At 39.6% G+C, this 22,078-nt stretch overlaps 1 protein-coding gene across 1 annotated transcript in view; it reads right to left on the bottom strand.

Annotated features, from left to right (window-relative positions):
• PEX14 (peroxisomal biogenesis factor 14) overlaps positions 1-22,078 on the bottom strand; it is an 80,292-nt gene that overhangs the window by 33,641 nt on the left and 24,573 nt on the right. Inside the window, exon 3 of the mRNA XM_055798874.1 lies at positions 9,010-9,094. Coding sequence (XP_055654849.1) covers positions 9,010-9,094 — 85 coding nt within the window. The remainder of the gene's footprint in view (positions 1-9,009; positions 9,095-22,078) is intronic.

The following is a 22,078-nucleotide window of genomic DNA, read 5'->3' on the forward strand; positions in this document are numbered from 1 at the left end:
AAGTCAGACTTAGGGCCTGGGACTTTTTTGCCCATCACTGAGGCTAACAATTTCAGGACGCAGAATATAACTGCCTACTTTAGCACTGTCTTCTAGAACAGACTTCAACTCACTCTGCTGTAATCATACTGGTTTTTCAATGCTACCAAGAATGGAAATATTATTTTGACAGTAAACAAGGCAGATATGACTCAAAACACACTCAGTGAGCAATAGGAGTTAATTTTGCAAAGCCATTTTTAACAGCTCTTTTACATTACATAGTTACTGTCAGACGGCCAAGTGGAGAGACATCATTAAACCCATGACATTCCAATTATTTGTTAAAATTAAGCTTACAACCAATATTTCGTAGCATGCACAACTTCCTGGGCACTAAACCAGTCTGTTCAATTTATCAATAATTTCCAAGCTACAAAAACATGGCAAAGGTGATTATGGACTCTTCGCTGAAATACTGAGGAATTTCTGTGGCCCAATGGAAACAGGAGATGTAGCAGACTGTTCACCCAATATACTCTAAATGAATCACCTCTCTTGTTCAGTGGAGTACAGATCGAAATGGTTCAAGATCACTATGGGTTGGGTTGAAGTGAGAATATTACCGCTAATGTGACTTGTATCCTCCATTACAGAACATATATATAGCAGTTAGAGGGTGTAAAATTTGAGAGTTGCTTCCTCAGTCTTCTTCACAAGATCATTAAACATCAAAGGGGTGCCTCTTGTGATACAATTTCTCAACACTTCACACAGAAACCAAAGAGAAAGTCACTGAGATTTTCATGTTTTTAACATTAAATAGCAGATCTTGTATCAAAGCCCTTTAAAATAATCTTGCTTAAACCAACACACTGTCCTTCTGTATTCCATGACTTTTCTTCTGCTCCCTTTAAATGGGCCCAAGTAGGACTTTTTCCCTCATGCTCAGAAACGTACTGAGTAGTCTAGAGTATTCAAGCCAAATGTGCAAGTACAAAACACTGCATGATGACAAGCTTGTTGGAACTATCCAGTAACAACGATACATTTTCCTGCTGGTGAAAAGCACTTCTATGAGAGAATTCTTTAGTTCCAAGCAGAGCTCATCAGCAAACTTCTAGGACAAATACAGAAAGTCTTTCTTCAAAAACCCCCAAAATGTTCTGGAAAAAAGTAATGATTTCAAAACAAACAAAAAAATTTCCAAATATTTTCACTGTAATATTATGGTACATATCATAATACTTCTCAATCTCTTTTAATATCAGTTACAATATTAAAGACTCCGGTCCAATCAATACAGACTGATCTGGGCTATAATATTTCATTTTTTCAAAAAAATCTGTGATTTTAAATGTTAATCACTATCTAATATAGAAACAAATTTCCAAATCTCAGAATTTCCAGTGGAATGGAAATGTATTGTTCAACCTAGTTTCTAGATACCACTGAGCTATAAAAAAAACCCTGTTATAAAACAATGAAATGTACACCGAGTACAATGTTATTCTAAAATAACAAACTCACTTGGAAGTAGTTTCTATCTAACACACACACACACACACTTTTCTTAAGCATCTGGCTATTACAAATATAAAAAGGTAGGAAAAAGAAAGCATTGCCTGCCTTTGTACACTGCATCACTTGGCTAGTTATGCCTAAACTAGTGTCAGGTGTTTTTCTGCCCTCTCGTGAATTACTAGTGACAGGGACAAGAGTCAAAGATGAGATATGAACTGATTTTTCCACGTGGACAGGGACTAGATAGATTACGTTTTCCAAACCTCCTTCCAAATCTTGTGGAATGATAGTGAAGGCTTTCTATCAACTATAAAGATTTTCTTCTAAAAACCCTGACAACCCCAAACGATAGCCATATCTGATTCTCCAGGTTGTCATAAGGTTGATCGGTTTTTTGCGTTTTGTTAGTGCTAATGCTGCAGGTCCCTTCTTGCCAAAGAAGCTAAGAAAAATCCGTGAAGTTTATGACAAGTTCAAATATCACAAACAGTGGTAAAATTGATGGGGGGGAAAAGTCAGCATGATGAATAGGCTGGTACTGAACAGTAAGTGACAGATATGCAGACGGAAGACTGGCAGGACAGGGAGACATCTCCTTCACAGCACATGGATAGGGATTCTCAATAATTTTCAGGAAGAAAAAAGAAAGCAACTAATGCAAAATACAGAAATGTGGAACTAATTTCTGGATTGTGACCACATCTATTCTTCTGGATTCTAAGGCTCCAGCAGTGAAAATCTTCCCTGTATGCTGAACATTATCAGCACTGGGCAAACACAGCAGAGCCAAAAACGGATGTGACTACTGATAACGCTGATTCAGATAGGAACTGCTGTGAGTTTGTTAGCAACAGAAGCATTCATTCTCGCACTCTTCATTTTTCAGATCCCTAATAAATTTCTTGGGAGACAACTAGATTTCCCCATTCATGCAGGGTTGTATTGACCCAAAGCTTGGATGGGAGGCCCCAAAAGAACAAACTGGTTGCATGAACGGTTTTAGGACATACTTTTCTTTAACCTAAGCAAAACATTATAAGGCACATTAGCTGTCTTGCAGTCATAAACAGAGGCCTAAGCATCTTTGGTAATTAAATATCCCATAGTGCTTTTCAAGAATCTTGGTAAATTTTTTACTCAGTAATTACAGTCTGTATCCCTAAAGCTCCCTCTCCCTGCAAGATCACTTAGGTAAAGTATTCTTCATTTCCTCTCCTAAAAACCACGTAGTGATGTTAAGCCACTGATGTCCTCTGCCTCAGAGGTGGATGTTTTTTAGTGGAAAGCACAGTGAGATCTAGATAACCCTATACACACCATCAACCATTCTCCATGCAAATAGCTGCAAAGTTTCAATAGTTAATGGGTACAATGTGCTCTAAGATCCTCAGATGAAAAGTGTTATGAAAATGTAGAATGCATGGACTTACGTTTAACCTGTACAGTCATTTCTGCAAGTCTACACAAGCTGTTAGACTGACTTTATGCCACCTGAACACCTGTTGCAAGCTTCCTTATTAATCAGAAAGCACACCCTCCCTGGTTCTACCTAAGGCAGTGAACTTTCTCTTGTGTGTTAAACTAATCTGTTCAAGGTGCTTAATCACAGAATCATAGAGTTTTGGTTGGAAGGGACCTTAAGGATCATCTAGTTCCAATCCCCTGCCATGGGCAGGGACACCTTCCACTACAGCAGGTTGCTCCAAGCCCTGTCCAACCTGGCCTTGAACACTTCCAGGGATGGGGCATCCACAGCTTCTCTGGACAACCTGTGCCAGTGCCTCACCACTCTCATAGTGAAGAATTTGATAACATACTAAGAATATTCTTGCAAAAACCTGGGAAGAAGGAGGAACAGGGGAACACTGGGAGTGACTGTGTTTGTCTTCCCAAGCAACTTTTATGCATGATGGAGCCCTGCTTTCCTGGAGATGGCTAAACACCCGCCTGGGTGGGAAGGGGTGAATGAATTCCTTTGCTCGCATGCATGGCTTCTGCTTTACCTGTTAAACTGTCTTTATCTCAGCCCACAAGTTCTCTCACTTTTACCCTTCCAATTCTCTTCCCATCCCACTGGGGGCAGAAGGGGGATGTGTGTGAGAGCAAGCGGCTGTGTGGTGCTTAGCTGCCAGCTGGGGTTAAACCACTCCAGAAAAGCAGGGCTTCTTCCCCCAGCTTTATAGGCTGAGCATGATGTCATATGGTATGGAATATCCCTTCGGGGTCGGGGTCAGCTGTCCTGCTTGTGTCCCCTCCCAGCTTCTTGTGCTCCCACAGCCCTCTCACTGGTGGGGTGCTGTGAGAAGCAGAAAAGGCCTTGACTCTGTGCAAGCACTGCTCAGCAGTAACTAAAACATCTCTGTATTATCAATACTGTTTTCAGTACAAATCCAGACCACAGCCCCATACCAGCTACTGTGAAGAATAGTAACCCTATCCCAGCCAAAACCAGCACAACAGTGAAATCTTCACTCCTTTTCTTCACCATCCCTTAAATCCATATCCTGTCAGCAAGGTTGAGAAGGGCAAGTCATCTAGCATTCCTTGAATAGTCTACATTCTTGGCCCAATCACACATTCATGTATCAAACACGGTCATATCTAGAAAAGCATAAGGCTTGGAGGGCCACAGCAGTTTGGCTCAAATAGGTATTTTGACAGCATAGGTTACTAGCTATATTTTTTGTACAAGTTGTCGCTGGACTCTATTGGCTTGCATTGTATTCTCTTCTCAAGGAAAAGCTTTGTAAAAACTGTTCAAGCTTCACTGAGACATGTTAAAGAATTAATTACAAAGTAAAGCTGAAGGAGAAAATTAATTTTGGAAACACAAGAGGTTACTTTTCTTTTCCTCCCTTTTCTGGAAGTGGGGGAGGAAAGGCAGTTATTTTCATCTTCATGCTGGGGGCAGGAGTTGGGAGCTGTCCAGTCGATAACCTGGCCATCAGAACAAGGTTTGTAATTAAAAGGTCAGTGACCTGGAAAGCCAGGGCCTCACTCTCAGGGCTTCTGAGTAATGATGGCGCTATTAAATTAAGACTGTTATGAAATCAATGCTAAAAAAGCTTTCATGGTAACGAGATTCCATTCAAGGACATGCAAACTGCCTCATGAAATGGACTTAAATTATAAAAAAGAAAAGTAATAAAAGAGGGTTAAATTGAAATCTGCTGAAGAGTTTAGTTTCTTTAAAGCCCTCCGGCAGTGGGCTGTGCCCCCTTGTCTCGGGTCCTTAAGGTGATCCACTTGGGTTTCTTTAGCCAAGGAGAAAAGCCAGGGGTTCAACTTCCACGAATGCAGACTACCGAAAGAGGAAGAAAATTATGTCAGTTTTCTACTGGAGATTCTAGGGATGACAATATTTGTTTCCAGAGAATCAAGTGTCTTTCAGCTTTGATTGTGGAGGGGTGTGTACAATTAAATAATTCATTCATCTCTTCAGAAATCACCATAGCCTGGCATCTTGACACCGGCAAAATTTTCTGGAACTCTGATGAGCTGCAGAATACTGCACAAGTCCTACAGGAAAACCTTGTGCAGTAACTCATTCCTACCAGACAGAGTAATGAAATAGGTTAGTAGATACAACACGTAAAAGAGCAACGCTTCCCACTACCTCCAACTCATCTCACCAAGCAAGAGTGTGACTGCATTTGGAAGCATGCAGCCCCTTATGTTGCATATATATATATGAAAGACTGATCCAGACAGTGTATCTTCTGAAGACTGTCCAACCTTCTGGGTGGACATTTTCCCAACATAACAATTACACATTTACTTGCCCTAATGCACTTCTGTTCTCCCATCACCATTATTTCTGAGCTCCTCATATGCTTATGTCTGTTTCCACAGTCACACTCTGGGAAGGCATTACTGTACTTGTTATACAGATGAAGACAACTAGCAACTAAGAAAAAAGTTCTTCATCCAAGATTACACAGTAAGTTTGTAACCTAGCAGTTTTTCTCTTCCCTGCCCCAAAAGACTAGTACCCTGAAAAAAGAGTTCCACATGTACAGTGCACTTCTACCCTTTTTCTCTATCTTGCCAGAAGTTACAGATTCAGAGTACGCAAGATTAACAACAAGCCACATGAGTTACTGGATGGGTAACTGAACAGTACAGGACATCTGAAGCACACCAGTTAGATGACAGACACATTTCCACAAGGGTTTAAACCCCACATGCTGTCTAATTATTCCCAAGGCGCCGCTGATTCTGTGGCATGTCATCAGCAGAATCAGCGAGTTGGACAAAAAACAAACAGCATCTTTTTTTCCTTTCTTTTCTCTGATACTCTGAGGGGAAACAGCTGTTTTTCCCTTCATCTGAAGAAGTTCATGATAAAAAGGAGGAAATGTCATAAATTACACAAAATGCCAGTGTAAGCTTCAAAGAAAATGATAAATGATTCTAATAACTTCATGTTTCTCATTAATGCCTCTGTATTTGGGAGTTTAAAACTGCTTAAGACAACAGAGAAATCTCATCCAACTTCTGAAAGACCTTTTACAAATCCAGGACACCCTCACTCTCCCAACTGTCATCAACACTATCACCCCGTGTTCTGGAGAGCGCAGTTCAGCAAACCCCTGACCTGCAAGTAACCAGGAAAGCCTACTTTCAGCCTCTGCAACTACTGTTTCACAAGAAACCAAACACTGTCCAGTTCATGATCCTGCATAAACTTTAATTTCTCACTGCACTGAAATGTATTGAACAAAATCCAGTTCCTGTATTAAATAATAATAAACTGAAAAAAAATGTTATTGGCCTTTTTTAGGAAGAAGATACTTATAAAAAAAAAGAAAAAAAATATAATTCAAGGTGGAACCATCTCTGCAAGTCTCAGAAGTGAAATTTCTTAGGCAAAGTCAGGATTGCAGGACCTGAAAGCTCAGCCACAGCTAATGCTCCAGTCCTATCCCTGCAGCCTACGCAGGCTGTAGCTGGGGTAGTGGAAGGCTCCCACAGGGGTAAAGCGCCTGGTCTTTTCCCACTGCATTCCCAGACACACGGTGATCCACTGCAGGAGTTTTTAACCAGACTTAATGGGGAGTCATACATCTCTCCTGTACAGTTCCACCAAAGTAACTACAAAAGACAAGTCCATACATGGTTCAACTACGTATAGATAGGAAAACTCCACTGAAATTCTTCCAGGGTCCATAAAAAGATCTTCCTACTCCAATTTCTGTTTGAAGAAACGTGGATCAGAATAACTGTGGAAAAAAATACAAGGGTACCTCTGCATTATTTCCTACAAAGATAATTTTAAAAGAGATTCTTGTAACTGAAATGGTTTCTCTACAGAAAATGCTTTTTTGACTGGCAGTGAGGACTTCTCTACCAGACAGCCTAACTATCTGTAAACCGGGGATGCACACTGTCCTGGGGATGACAATGACTGTATATTAGAGAACAGGGGAACAGCCTACCAACCTGTGCAATCCTTCACTTACCCAGGACTAAACTAGCCACATCTACATTTCAGGAATGGCTGCCTCCATCTGCTAGAGCACACAGGTACCATGACAGTACGTACCTTCTGCTCTCCAGCACGGAACAGAGGTCATGTTGTAAGCTCAGTGGTCAGATCCCATATGGACATATCTCCAGTGACTGCTGGCTAGAGGCACTACCGGACCCTGCTCCCTCCTATCTCCTACTGTTAAGTTTTCAAACAAACAATTAGCACAAAGGGAAGGAGGGCTAATTAACAAACAGGAACAAACAAACAGCTCTGCCAAACCATTTCTGCTCTTTAGTAATTATTAGCCAAGTAATTCATAAGAAGTATTAGTCGGGCCACAGTTTCTCTGTGCCTCCATCTCCCCACCCTTGCTCTTCTCCCAGTCAGGGATTTATTAAAATTAAACAGATTAGATGAAGCTCCTGATACTAAAAACTGTTCAGTGAAGCCTGCGGTGGGGAAGTGCAGAACAAACACCAGAGACATTTGTCTCTAAATTGCTCTAAATACCTTCTGCAAATGAAATTCTAACCCAGCTGTGTTGAGAGAGAAAATGAGGAATAACTGGTCATTGTCAGCACAGAAGAAGATCAGGCAGTTATAATATTGCACGATATACTGGGGGCTAAGGATCTCTCGGCAACAATAGATTTTGTATCAGGTTACCCCGGGTAATCAGCACAGCTTTTAGGCTCAGCTTTCCCTTGCTTCATTGCTTCAATGATAGAGTAGAAATCCCCAAGCTTTTATGATTAATTACTCCCCATAGGTCCACATATTTCAAGGAAAAACTCATGCAGCACAGCGGCCAACAGTCTCCAAATTTTAATGCCATCTTGATGGCAGGGCACGGCAAGCAACATACCTATGTGACTGGAATGTTCTCTAATTGGCACTAGGACAAGCAGTGAGAGGATCACACAAAATGATGCGCCCATGAAGTACTTGTGATGACATCATTGCTAAAACACAAGACTGTCATTGCCTTCTAGGTCCTTTGCTATTCAAAATGAGCAAAGTGGTGCATATATTTGGACCCTCCATCTCATGACGTCAGGTCTCAGGCGTCTCCAATAAACATTTCATAATCCCAAACAGAATAATTTATATTTCATAGGCTTCCCTACTTTTCAAAATTCAAGATCTTTAGCTATCAAATTTGATGTACCCTGAAGTACTTAGGACTTCAACGTATAAATGGGTCGCTCCCCTCTGAAGTTTGGAGTTTGTATTTTCAGTATCATTCCATCTGCTTAATGTGCTCCATAGTGCACGTAATTAACTCCGAGGTAAGGCTGTCATTATTTACATCTTGCGGTAAGGATCTAAGCAATATGGTCCTGGGAGGGTAGCATAATATGGAGTGAACTTCACCTGAAATGCACTGTAAGTTGTGGACTAAAAACTTCAGAAAGAAAAAGAACAAAAGATAGATTCACTGTGAGTCAGAAAGTAAAATAAATCCTTAGTAGGCAATGGCCAAACTATGTTCCATCTGTCTAAGATGATATAGGATCTGTCAGGATCTGTTCTATCCTTGCTATAGAAAAGGGCTAAACTCAGTCAGTAGTTTACCATTTCAATCTGAAAGTCAGGCTGCTCCCAAGCGTGACCTTAACCTGACCTTGTTTACTTTCACCAAGTCCTTTGCCCTTCATTCCTCTCTCTCACTCTCTTCAGAAACATTCGACCTTTTCACCTAGGTGGTGGTCACTCTAAAGCCGTTGTCACTAAGGTTAGAACTGACCAACTAGTCCACAACTCTAAATTCATTGCAAAAAAGATATGATAATAGTTAACCCACAAACTTCCAATGTGTCTTCTGTGTTCTGTAACTCCACATCTGGTGCCAATATTGCTCTAGTCAGTTTGGAAGAAAAGAGACTGATATTTCTTACAAAAGTCAATTTTTTTTTAAGACAGACTGCTTGCCTTGGCCTTAACATACAGTCTTCTATAGCAACACATTTTGGCTTTACACTAACTCAAGCTCCCTCATTATCACTGAGACTACAATCTTAAAGAGTCCATACCTTTCTTCTTCAGAAATGCTCTTCTGGTTGCAAGAGGACTTTGGCGGACTCGTGGATTCTGTAAAAACTTCACTGCTGTCACAATCTGATGAGGGTAGGAGGATTGGAGAAACAGAAGAGAGAAAAGATCCGTGTTAGGAATGGTCAGATTCCTATTTTACATTATGCATTCTGTACTGCAAAGTAAGGCATTGCATCCAACACATGGAGATGATCTGGAGCTGACACCGATCCAACTTTTAGAAACAGTTCAATCAAAGTTTGTGGCTCAACTTTAATCAGAAAGCACAATTATGGTATTCTAACGTAGGAGTTTCTTGTTGAATTACTCTTGGAGCATCTCAACCTGTACAAAGAACTCCATTAAGATTCCTAGGGGTTTCTGTCATTTATACTGTGATCTTCTCACTTAATTTGGCTCCTGTAGTTGAAAGCAACCTTGAGACAATGCACATGATCTGTAACAGTAGACTCACTAGCAAGAACGCTTCCTTTCTATCTTACTTAGAAATCCCTGCAAATTCTAAGAGATTAAGGCCTTTTCTGCCAATATTCTCATTTACCGAAAGCCATAAATAAACTTCAGCTTGCAATGACTGGAAAGAAGCAACTTCACATGTTTTGGATCACATAACAAAAATATCAAAAAAGTCACTTTTCATGACATAAATAGGCAGGTGAGTAGTTAAATTTATGTTCCATACCGGCAGAAATCAGAGATTACTTTTGTCTTCTAAAGACTTCTTCATCTTTCTACATCCTTCTTTAACGTGACAGTGCACTTAAAACCAACCACTTAGTCGAACAAAGGGTAAAGCATGGCATAACACTCAATGGCATCAATGACAATGGCACTAGTTTTTTACACTTCCATTTAGTACCAATGAAAGGTACTTGTTTTTTTTCTTTGTATGGTAGGCCAACTTTCCACACGCTCTCCTCTACTATTGCACACATTATTGCATGTTCCTGCACTAGTGATTCACTTTACTTTTACACAAAGACACAAAGACATCTGTTCTGATTGTGAAGTTAGCAGCACTTAGGAGATGGACACATCCATGTGAACTAGTGGAAGAGATTACTTCCCTCCTCTAGGGCCAAAAACAACCACGCATATGCATGGAAGAGGTTTTTCTCCCCAGACAGTGGCATAAACCTTCTCCTAAAATGGTGGTATATGCTAGACCTATGTTAGGTAGGTCTTGAAGAGTTTACCTTAAAATATGGTTTCTGGAATTCGGTTCCAAAAAGCTCTTCAAAACTTTTCACAGCCAAAAAAGAAGGGGGAAAATAGCACCACTACTGAAATCACCAAGTTTCACTTTATGTTTGAATCAAACCCTTCGAATATGCATTTCTGGTCAGAGAGCAAAGTTCTGATGGGTTTAATGGCACTTTCAATGTACTCCTCAGTGCATTCCATCAATGGTTTTTTTCTTTTAAATTGCATCTCTTATTTCTTTAAATACATTAATCAGCCTAGTGTAGGCAAAACGGATCCATTGGACAATGCAATAAACATGAATTATCATCTATCCAACACGCATAATGGCTTAAAAATACATAATAGCAGGTGTAGTTTAAATGATTAGTTATTACACCTGTGGTGGGTCTGATTCAATTGGGGAAAATCATCTTTAATAGGTTAAAAGGTTTAGATCACCAGGCTTCCCTTAAAGTGGCTGTAGAGAGGGTATGATGGAGTACGCTGTCATTACTAATTCATTTAAGAAAAACATGGGGGATACAGCAAAGAACAGCATAAATGAGCGAATCCAATTTAAACATCAGGTAAAGCAGAAAACACCTTTTAAAAAAGCATGATAAATGAATTTGGAAGAGAGATGAAATTGACATATTTATTTTAACGGGAATTTGACAAAGTCCCAGCACACTTCAAAGTTGGGAGGATAAAATGAATGGGGTATTTTTAATTCTTCTCCTTTTCTTATTTTCCTTCATTTTTTCCCTTAAGTTTACATTCAGTAATTTTGAACCATAAAATACTATAGCAAAATGCCCCACATAAAGTACACTTCGGCTTCATTTATGTGCACTTGATCTGTCTCCAGCTGAAATGCAGGTGACAGGCAAATCACAGATTTAAACTGTGCTGATATTGCTATGCCAGATGCAGAAATATAAAGCGCCCAAACTAATAACCTTAAGATAATATGCTGAATAAGAAAGATGCCCAAATGAGCAGACCAACAGATATGTGAACATATCAAAACCACTTTCCTTCTAACAATAATTACTTGTTTGTTTCTTCAGAAACTCCTCAACACTCCCTCCCACATTTAGTGAGCTACAGACACAGACACAAACGGCTCTGCAGACCTGAAATTCTGCAGGCTCTCGTATTTAATTATCAGGTTTTAAGCATTAAAAAACCTGTAAGAAATAAGCAGTATTTTTCATTTTGCTATTTCAGTCATAACCCTGTGAACATTTTATTGATTCTAACCCTTTATTAAAACTTATTTTTGCCTTGTAAAAATGTAAACATTTCAGTAGTAATTTTCACTCCAAAATAAACTTCTGTTTTATCTCTCCCCTGCATCACTTCCTCCATTATTCACAACATTTTTAATCTAGAAACAAAGTAAAATTACAAGCAACAACAGACTTCATAAAACAGAATCCTGGACATTATTCCTCTTCCCAATAATCCATGTTTCTCATATTTGTGTTTGCATTTACCTCTGAATATTCCTCCTATAGGCTCAGCCGAAATGCCTTCATTTTTATAATTCATCTTGTATACATGAGCAACTTACGAAGCAATTTTGGCCATGTCAAAATGCCAATATTTTCAACAAACATACACAAGAACTTTCCTACCTTCTATGGATCGTTTTCTTTGCACAAACAAGGGCAACTGCAGCGTCCATAATTTAAACAACAGAAAAAGGAGGAGGAAGATGAGAAGACTTTGCAGTCCTGTGTATAGCCAAAAAAATCATGCAGCAAATAGCACTCTGACTCAGCTGCTAACATTGTTCCATACTATTTCTGTATCGTTTGTAACTGTTCTCCAAATTTTCATAGTATTAGGACACTGCCAAATAACGTGCATTGTATCACTACTTTGATTCTTAAGATTGTCAGCACACGCTGGCCAGCAAACTAGTTTTATCTAGGGGATCAGGTACATCACACTCATCATGAAAGACAGCATACTTGGCTTTTAAAAGTCAGTCAGTTCCACCAATTTGCTATCCCACCACCACTTCTCCTGCAGCGATACAATACACAAAGATGTATTTCTGACTGGGTGGTGATGGGTAGAATCCTGCAGCAGGTCCTGTCCTACAGTTTGATTTTCTAATCAGAAGATGAATATAACTATTCATGGATTATATTTGTGTCTGGCCAAATTACATAAATTCAGGCCAAATATTATGCTTCAATGTCAAAGATATAAAACAGAGACAGGAACTTTATTGCAGATGTTGTGGGAGTGCAGCAAGCTGGCAAAATTCTGGGCCAAAGCACAGCACTGACATTATAGCCAAGGTCCCTCATTCCTAATTTCCCTCCCGTTTATGTTAATGGGGAAGGTAGAGCCAGCTTTATTTCTTATTATGCTCAAAGCTGCAGAGTTTCCAATGAAGCAATCTAAGCTACTTTTATCAGTTACTGGTATTAGAAAAATAAACCATGAAATTTAAAATACTGTGACAAATGCTCACTTCCTAAGTCTCAAAAAACCCCCAAACCCAATCAATTAACAAAAATGTAAAAGAAAATGACCTTCACCAATAAAAGTTCCACAGGATTTGGTGGCAGGGTTCCATGTGGAAAACAGAATCAAAAGGCACCAGGAGCACAGCCCATAAGAGCTCTAATAGATTTCCTAATACTGGGAACCCTCGGTAGGTTATTACTAAACAGCATTTGTTGATAGACTGAGACTTTGAGATGACCTGTGATGTAAAGGTTGGGTCTGAATTATACGTTGCAAGGGATGGTATTTTGTCTTTCTGAGTGGATCTGTATCTGTTTAAATGCAACACTTCTTTTCATTAAGCAGAGGCGGCACAGGCCATGAACTATGCACAGACAGTTTACATTACATGTGCGGAAGCAATCAACACTGGCAATATACATGACGTATGTAAAAGAAGTTGGAATTAATTTTTTTCCAGTGTATTAAAAAATAATAATATGGCAGTATCAACAAACAGTCAACCTATTTCAGCCAGAGCAGAAGGCCACAGCTATAGGGCAAATGGAACTGATCAATATATTAGCCTACAGCAACACCCCCTCAGTGTACGGCTGTATGTTTGCAAGGCTCAGAAGATTAAATTGTCTGTGAAAGGTTTCTGCACTCCTACTCTAAAGGAGATACCCAGAATCCTGTTAACAAGCATCAGGCTAAAGCCAACTTACATTTTAACAAGGGCTGACTTAAAAGCCTGGCACTGCAATGAACAAGAAACCCCCTTCTAACAGAAATGCTGCATTTTAGTGAGAAATCAGTGCTCTGCCAGGACTAACTTGACAAATATGGTTATTGGTGGCACAGGGAAATAGTTGCAAAGCAGCTGTTAATCAGGGAAACACATCATAGAACGCTGATGCTAGCACTCGCAAAAAAATGCAAGGGGCTAATTATGAAGCCATATATCTCACTAAAGAGGCACTGTTCCTTGAGATTCTAAGCATAGCTCTCTGAGTCGGGGTCCTGGGACACTACGTACACAATGTTCTCTAACACAAGTCTCCTTCTCCCAGGACAAACCTTTTCCCAGTTCAGTGTTCTGGGCCACAGGATTCTTATGAAATTCTTCTTTCACAGAAACTGCTTGTTATTTCTAAAGAAATTACCTGCCGATCAGTCAGGAGACAGGAAAGCTCCTATGGTTTCATTGACATTTGTATGAAACCATACAGAACCCCAAAAATTATTTCTGTTGTGAGAGAACCTGGACACATACAAAGTGTGGTAGATCTCAAAGTCAGATGAAGAAAAGTTTAAAAATGCAGTAACAACAATTTAAAAAACCCTCATGTAAAACAGAGCAAAGAAAAAAATACAATTTAAAGCAAGATTCAAAGGAGTCAAAATGAGAAAAGGACAAAAGCAAGGAAGAAACAAGCATCAAACCTTATCTGAGATTAGAACCCAGAACTTAAGGAACACAGAAGCATAACCAAAAAATGGTTATACAAGCTCAAAAGGAAAAAAAATCCCAGGTGCCTGGAAACTCAGACAACAGAGTTCCATGAACGACATGTAACTCAAAATAATCGATGTCAACAGCAACCAGGTGAAAGGTAAGAAAGCAAACCTTAGCCATGTATTTATCACCCAGTTTTCACTAGCAAGGCTCCCGATGGCACAGAGGGGTGAAGGCTCGGGGCAGGCGGATTTCTGCACAGGCAGCCAAGGGAAGCCAGGGCTGCGCCAAGCCAGAGGCAGCACAGAGCCAGAGCCAGTGCCAGTGCTGAGCCAGTGCCAGCGCCGAGCCAGCACAGAGCCAAAGACGACAGCGCAGAGCCAGTGCCAGCGCCGAGCCAGCGCCAGCGCAGAGCCAGCGCCAGCGCAGAGCCAGCGCCAGCGCCGAGCCAGCGCAGAGCCAGAGCCAGCGCAGAGCCAGAGCCAGCGCAGAGCCAGAGCCAGCGCAGAGCCAGAGCCAGCGCAGAGCCAGAGCCAGCGCCAGCGCCGAGCCAGAGCCAGCGCCGAGCCAGAGCCAGCGCAGAGCCAGCGCTCCCCCTGCCGAGACCCGCCGCGGGCCCGCACGGAGAGGCAGGCTTCACCCACCGGCGGAGCCCAAATTAAGTGTTTTCACTCAGTGGAAATGAAATGTTTTGCAAGATGAAACAGAAAGAAAATTGAGGTTTTAGGTAATTACTAGTTGGCATTTACATATCACAGGCTGGTTCAACACCTATTCATTTTCCTCTTTTATTTTCAATTTTTTAAAATTGCTCATTAAAATGAACACATGACAGGGACAGGGGGAAAAATTACTCTTCCTCTTTTTCCTGAGGACTACAAAATCCAGATCTACTTTAAATACATTTATCTATAATTATCACATACAAAAAAGCCTTACTTAATTTACATTAATAGGGTGACCCAAAAAAAAAAAATTGATAAAAGCCAGAAAAAATCCAAGCCAAGCTGTCTTCCTGTCACCTTGTTGTGCCTACTTAGTTCCAGGGACAGCCTCCACGGAGCCAGGACCCCTGCCACTCCCTACACATGCTGGAATGAGCAGAAATGAAGAGGCTGAAAAATCTTCAGCATACACTGCTATCCTATTCCCACTCATTTCACCCACCAGTTTAGCTACAGAGGCATGCTTTCAGATGCGTTCTTTCCCTTCGACATACTTCTCCCTCATTTCTTCTACTATTCTCACTATAAAGCAGTGGCTCCATATAGTCCCTATTCTCAACTTCTTTGTTCCAGCAGCCACTTCTCACTTCCTCCAGCTGTTCATAAAGGCGTGACCTTTCCACCTTCTTTATTCACACAGAACCAGTCTTTCCTCACGTAACCTTACCATTTCCAGGGATCCTGATCTGCAGCTCGAATCAGACTTACAGGCTGTCTTAGCTTGGTGGCCTCTCCATTCAGATTCCCATTGTTCAGTTAAATAAATATTTTCTATGCAAAGCCCTTAATTTTCCTGTGTCCTTCAGCTTTTTTTAATTTTAACCTTGTGAAAGTCTTATTTAACCCCACAATGCATTCTAGGATACAATTTGTATGAAAAATGCTATATAAAATAAAGTTTTATTGTATCATATGTTAAGGACATAAAACATCCCTGATAGAAGTGTACAGTAGCTGACATGATAGACTAATATATTTTAAGGTCTATTGTGTAAATATGTATTTAGGGAATTCTAAAGCATGGTATTATTGACCCAAGTCTCTCTTAAAACACATTGATATATGGAGTAAAAGCCCTTATGAAAAGTAGCAACTTCGTCTGTGTAGTAGTCACCTTTCAAAGTGAAATATCTCTGCCATCTTCAGTTTTTTCTGATTCAATTTAAAACATAGTGGACATGTTGACAAAATTCCCGTCTTTTTAAAAGGAATAATATACAAGTAATACTTATATGCATACAACTACGAAGAACAAGAAACTTTTAAACAAGCTTTAAAAGAAACACATGATAACTATTTTTATAGACAGAGAAAATGTGCTATCTACGTATTTATTTGAGGAAGAGATACACCTTCAAATGAGACTTCGCACACATTTAACACAATGCAAACCTGCAGGCAAGTGAAAAATGCTGGAAAAACATAAGAAATATGAGCAGAAGAACAAACTAAATGTATTAAACTGATAGTGCAACCATAATAAACTTTAACCAATGAGTAGCATGAACCTTTTTTTCTAGAGTTCAAAAATGTTAACTTTTAAAGATATAATCTCACTTTCAAAGGAAAAACAAACTTTACAAATCCCCTTCTTGTACTTCTGCCTAAGCTTAAGTTGCAAGCTGCCTATAATCACCACTACCACCAAAGAAGGTATTGCAGCAAGATGAGCAAGGTGGGGGCGCGGGGGACACACACTAATATTTGCAATCCAACTGGCAGCAAATTATTTGAAGTTCTGTTTACATAAAAACAGCAACAACCTCAGCACTGAATGTACTGTATCGTTGTGGATAATATATGGACTAAAAGGTCAGTGTCTCATGCAAGTAGGTAAGGTATCTAGCTTTCAAGTATGGCTGAAGCCAGTGTGCCATGATAAGGTTAACAAACCGATTCAACAGGACCTAAGAAAGATGCCAGAGAGAAGGTAAAGGGTCAAAACTTATTAAGGAGAATTTTATTTTTATAACTTTTCATGACAGTACCCAATTTATACGTCTTGTTTCTCCCTTCTTATAGAAGGAGGCTTAGGGATCACTGAGGCTCTGTGCTGTAAAATTAATGCAAGCGTCAAGCTTTTGAGCTGAATCACTCCAAAGGAATGTAATGACTCAGTGTCCAAGATGCTCACTACAGCAGAACTAAGATCATTCCATGGCTCCACAACTAAAAAAAAAGTTCATGATACAGCTTCCAGGGGAGTGGATGGCAGCACTTCCGCTCTTACCTTTTTAACTCCTCTCTCCATATTGCCATTACTAAAGAGTTAAAATACAACAGCTTTTGAAAGAAATCTCTTTTACCCTATTATCTTCACATGTGTGGAACATAAAAAACAATGAAGCTGTAATTTATTACATTTTCATTCTTTTAACTACAGGGCAGACAAGGACTGCTGGAGGTTCATTCACATGCTAGGGAGCTAGAAGATGACGTAAGGATAGGAAGTCCGTGTCACATCTAACAATTGTGCCTGAGTACTTAAAATCACTACTGAATGGCAGACTCCAGAAAGCTAAATCAATCAAAGAGATGCACCAGAGCAGGATCATTGTTCAGACTTACTTAGATCCTTCTAATTCCACAGTCAAGGGATTGGAAAATAGTAGTAATACAATGGTTTAGATTGAGTGCAAGAGGATCAAAAGTAGAACCCATCTGTGGAAGATGCTATAAAGATGTTTCAGACTGAAATGACTGAAACTGACAGGAAAAATCAGCAATCTATTATTCCTTGAACTTGCTATTTCAAGAACATTTAACGGAATTCTTAATCCATGGGAAATGTAGATTAGAAAGCGAGGGTTTTCCTTGCAGCAATAAAACCCCAAACAATTAGGACTGAAGTCAGGGGGCTATGATGGCATTATTACATGGAAGATCTGAATGATAGAATGAATAAGGAGGTACTGGAGGAAACTGCTTGGATCACCAGAACCTAACAAACAAAAGGTTAATGCTGGAAACAATTTAAGAAGCTGGAAATCGTGACAGGTGCACAATAAATCATGCAAACCACAGCAGTTGGCAAACAATAGCAAAAGAAGGACTTCGAACACTGGAAGACCTTTATATAAATTTAGTGTTTTACTTAGAGCTCTTTGGGACAAGAATCGTCCTTTTACTCTGTATTTGCACGGTGCCTGGTGCTGGTCTGCAACTGGCCTCCTAGACATTTATTACAACACAAATAATAATAAAGACTGAGCAGACCATGCACTTTGTTCCTGCTGTTAATTGCCCCATTAAGGGAAAAACTATGTAAGGGGCAAGAAATCTGATTGGCCAGAGCTGCTTAGTCTGTGGGGACTGCAAGTGGAATAATTTTATAGATTTGAAAGCAGCTGCGTCCCTTGTCTTTGTCCAGTTCTCAACAGGAAGAAGCTCGCATCACAGAATTTCTCCTTCATATGTAGGAACTTGCATGAACAGCCTCAAAAGCAACTGGGCTTCCCTGCAAATTCTTAGGATGCTTCCTCTACAATAGCAGTGAAACCCAATATAAGGGTAAACACACGGAACATACCCTCTGTATCTGTCCATACCATAAATGTTCTGCAAGCAGTGGGTCCACTTCATTTTCCCCTGGAGTCAGTTTGGCATTTTTCATGGATGTTATATTCACTACTTAAAGAAACAAAGCATATAGGTGTCGGGACAAATTCAGGATGCTGCTCAACCAATACAGCACTGTATGTACCAAAAAATCGCATGTACTGATCACCAGCTCCTCTCTGTTGAAACACTTGAGTAAGATCCCACCATTCTAAACTGAGTCAGAATGTCCAAGAGAATTACTTCTACAGAGAATTTTACTCAAGCCAAAGTGTTCCTGCCTAGTTTCTACACAGAAATTTGGGTCCACACGAGGAAGGCCTACAAAATCAGAGAAGGTTCAAAATGGCACTTTTACTGGTTTTTGTTCTCCTTAAACTTTGGCATAGCCAGCACATGTCAGGGACTATTATAATTATACCCTTTAAATGCTGAAAAATTAATAAACAATTACTCACTTCAGGAAAAAAAAAAAAAGAAAGCAGCCATTTCCTTGACAAATACCACAGAAAGCATCAACAATCTCTTTGAAATCTGGGTCCATACCACAGCAAGGGATTAACACCAATGTAAGAATGGCCATTGTTGCTCCGGAGAACTGGCACAACCAAAAGCTTGAGCCTGTAATGTTGCAGTTTTCTTAAGAATCTGCACCTGATCCATTGGAGCTACAACACATTTATCTATCTTTGAAACAGAAGAAAGTAGATGGACTCTTTAATGCTGCTTTGGCCCAAGTACAGGCTGTTCGATCAATTTCTACTAAGCTACAAAGTCCAAAATCGGGGGTAAGTGTTTGAAATGCGCTAGTTTCAAACCTGCTAGGCCAAAAAGGGCTTCCACACTGCCTTTGTGGCTGGAAACTAAGGGTGGCCTCTGCTGTGGTAGGAAGTCAAGCTCAGCTTCCCAGGAAACCATGAGAATGGTGAAAAACACAAGCTTTCCGGAACAAATAGGTGAGACAGCAAACGTGTGAGACCTTGATAAATTCTTACTGAAATTTATTTGCAGCATAAATCTTGACTAAAATCTGCCATTCAATTAGTTCTTTCCTAAAATATTGGCAAGTTCTATATTAACTTCCTTGAGAATCCAGAGGGAACTCAGTTGCACTTGCACTGAAAGGCTTCCAATTTTCTTTAAAAAATTAAATAAAGTTAAATAAAACCCACATATCTCTTTTTAAGCAGACCCATGCTACTCAGTCTTCTCCCCACCTCCAATCAATGGTAACCCAATTCAAATGCCTTACAGCTCTGTCTGAGAACTAGTGGAGAGATCAACGCTTTTTATCTTAAGGATTATGGATCACTATTTGGCTGACTAACATACCCAGCAGCCCATCAGAAATACCACAAAGGGCACAGTGTTTCTCCTTCCACCCCTCAGACTTGAGAAAGCAGCATATAAAACTTCACCCCTTCATTTGCAGTTCTTAGCCTGCCTGCCTTGTTTCATACTCTAAACATACCAAGATTTATTAACCTTTACAGTAAAAACAAATAAAATAATGATGAAGTAAAAACACAGTGATGTAAGGGCTGCAGCTAGCACCGTTTATCTGTGGAAATCCAATTAGTGCTCAAGTGGCAGAGATACCTGGAAAAGTGCTCACAATCAAATAAAAAAAAGATACAAAAACATTAACCTGATGGCTAAAAACTCCACATTTAAACATTTAAAGTAATAAAGGTGCTTTTATTGAGTATTTTCTATATTTCATTAGGTCCCAAATTGACGAGGAGCCCTAGAGATGCATTTCCTGGGCTTTTGGATCCTTAGACCAAACGCCTGCCTTTGTTATTGTTGTAAAAAACAAAAAAGAAAGAGTGTTTTTTGCTAGAATGGCAAACTTCTTTCTCCAGTAGCAACTACAGCAACAATTGCATAGGCAGGAAATGCTGAGAAGCCTATGAAGATATACTTCGATCTGACACGTTCATTCTGTACTTACCATGATGTGAGCAGAGATGTTGTCTGAATTACTTTTGCATGTAAGAGTATCTGGATTTACCTCTATTATTGTGCTCTACCAGAAATTCTTCTCTCAAAGCCATCACCTCCTGTCCCTTGGCTGGGAAAGTGACCATATTGATGAGACAGTTGCTAGAAAGTCAAGTACCTGCTATACACCTTGACGGTCTCAGAAAAGAAGATGGGAACTGAATAAATAATGAGATTAGCTGAACCCCTTGCAGTAAGGCCTGCTTACAAGACTTAAAGAAAAAGCATGCAGTACAATGTCGCTGCTCTATCTTTCCAGATATGGTGACCTGGCTGCTTTTTGTCAGCATTAAATTAACTTAAAATTTATTAAAAGAGAAATCAGGGGAGAGTCACTGTCAATGAACAGAAGACCAAACTTCGGAGTAAAAATTTTCTTCATTTCTCTAAAACCACAGAACAGGAGACAATAATACTTCATAAGTTTGGGAACATCTAATAGAACCCTACCCACTGGTTTGCTTCCAGCAACATGTTACACTTGCTTCTACTATCAATTTATGCATGCTGCTCTTAAGCTTTACACACAGGAGTTGAACATACACATTCAGAATAAACTGCATTAAATGCAAAACAAAATGCACTTAATTTCCATTCCAAGGTCAAATAACCGAGTTAAAAAAAGCAAACTTCCTTGAACTATACAGAAAGTACATTTGTATTTATATTACTGATTTTTTTATTTTGTATTTTGTCCATCTATTTTTAAAAGTCCAAAAGTCTTTACTACCCTCCTAGGGAGATTTCATGACAGATCACTGTCAGGATTTCTACCTAATGCTAACCTTTAACTTCCTTTTTTTTGTAATATGAATCCACTGCTCAGAAATAAATTTAAGACCTAAGAATGAACAGCTTGGATTGTACCGGATACCAGAAAAATAGTTATTTCCTGACTTCACTCTTTCATTGGGCTGCTATTCACACTCATGTGTTCTGAACTGACTGGCCCTATGTGTGGTATTCTCTTTCTGCAGAGAATATTCATGAATTAGCTTTTAGATGCCAAAGAGTACAACTTGTCTTCAGGGAACAATTTTTTCGTCTCTTTAACTTTTGTGCTTGGTATGTAGCAAATGATAAACAGGAATGTGATACCTAGAATTCGCACACTGAAATGTAAAATGTTTAAAATAAAAAATTATGGGGAAAAAAATCCTGTATCAAACAGATTCAACATAGTAATGTTTAGATTCCCCTCCTCTCTGTCCCCTGTAATCAACAGTGATGAGTACTGGGTAAGAATCAGTGGTGAGAGACCTCCTGCTCCTGTCTGGAGTATAAAGAGTCCTGGTTTATTATTCTGCATTTGCATGTGGCAGCAAATGTGTAAATGTTTTAATAATACAAAAATCCCAATAGAGTGGTGGAGGAGGATATGAAAGAAAGAAATACAAGGACATTTACTTTCTTGAGAGTGAGATAGAAAGGAAAAGAGAGAAAGAAGATGACATGATAAGGGACAAAGCAAGCTTTCTGGGGTATATCTGGAAAAAGCTAGAAGAGAAATCATTAGGAAGTCCATAGTGCATCTACAGTGATACAGTGTGGATCAATTCATTTAACACTGCCCTGTACATTTACAGAAAAGTACTTTTGATATAATAAAGGCTCATAAACACACAGAAATTGGGTTAGACCTGTTTCGAA

The sequence above is a fragment of the Falco peregrinus genome, chromosome 3 (genome assembly GCF_023634155.1).
Source record: "Falco peregrinus isolate bFalPer1 chromosome 3, bFalPer1.pri, whole genome shotgun sequence".
Lineage (NCBI taxonomy): Eukaryota > Metazoa > Chordata > Aves > Falconiformes > Falconidae > Falco > Falco peregrinus.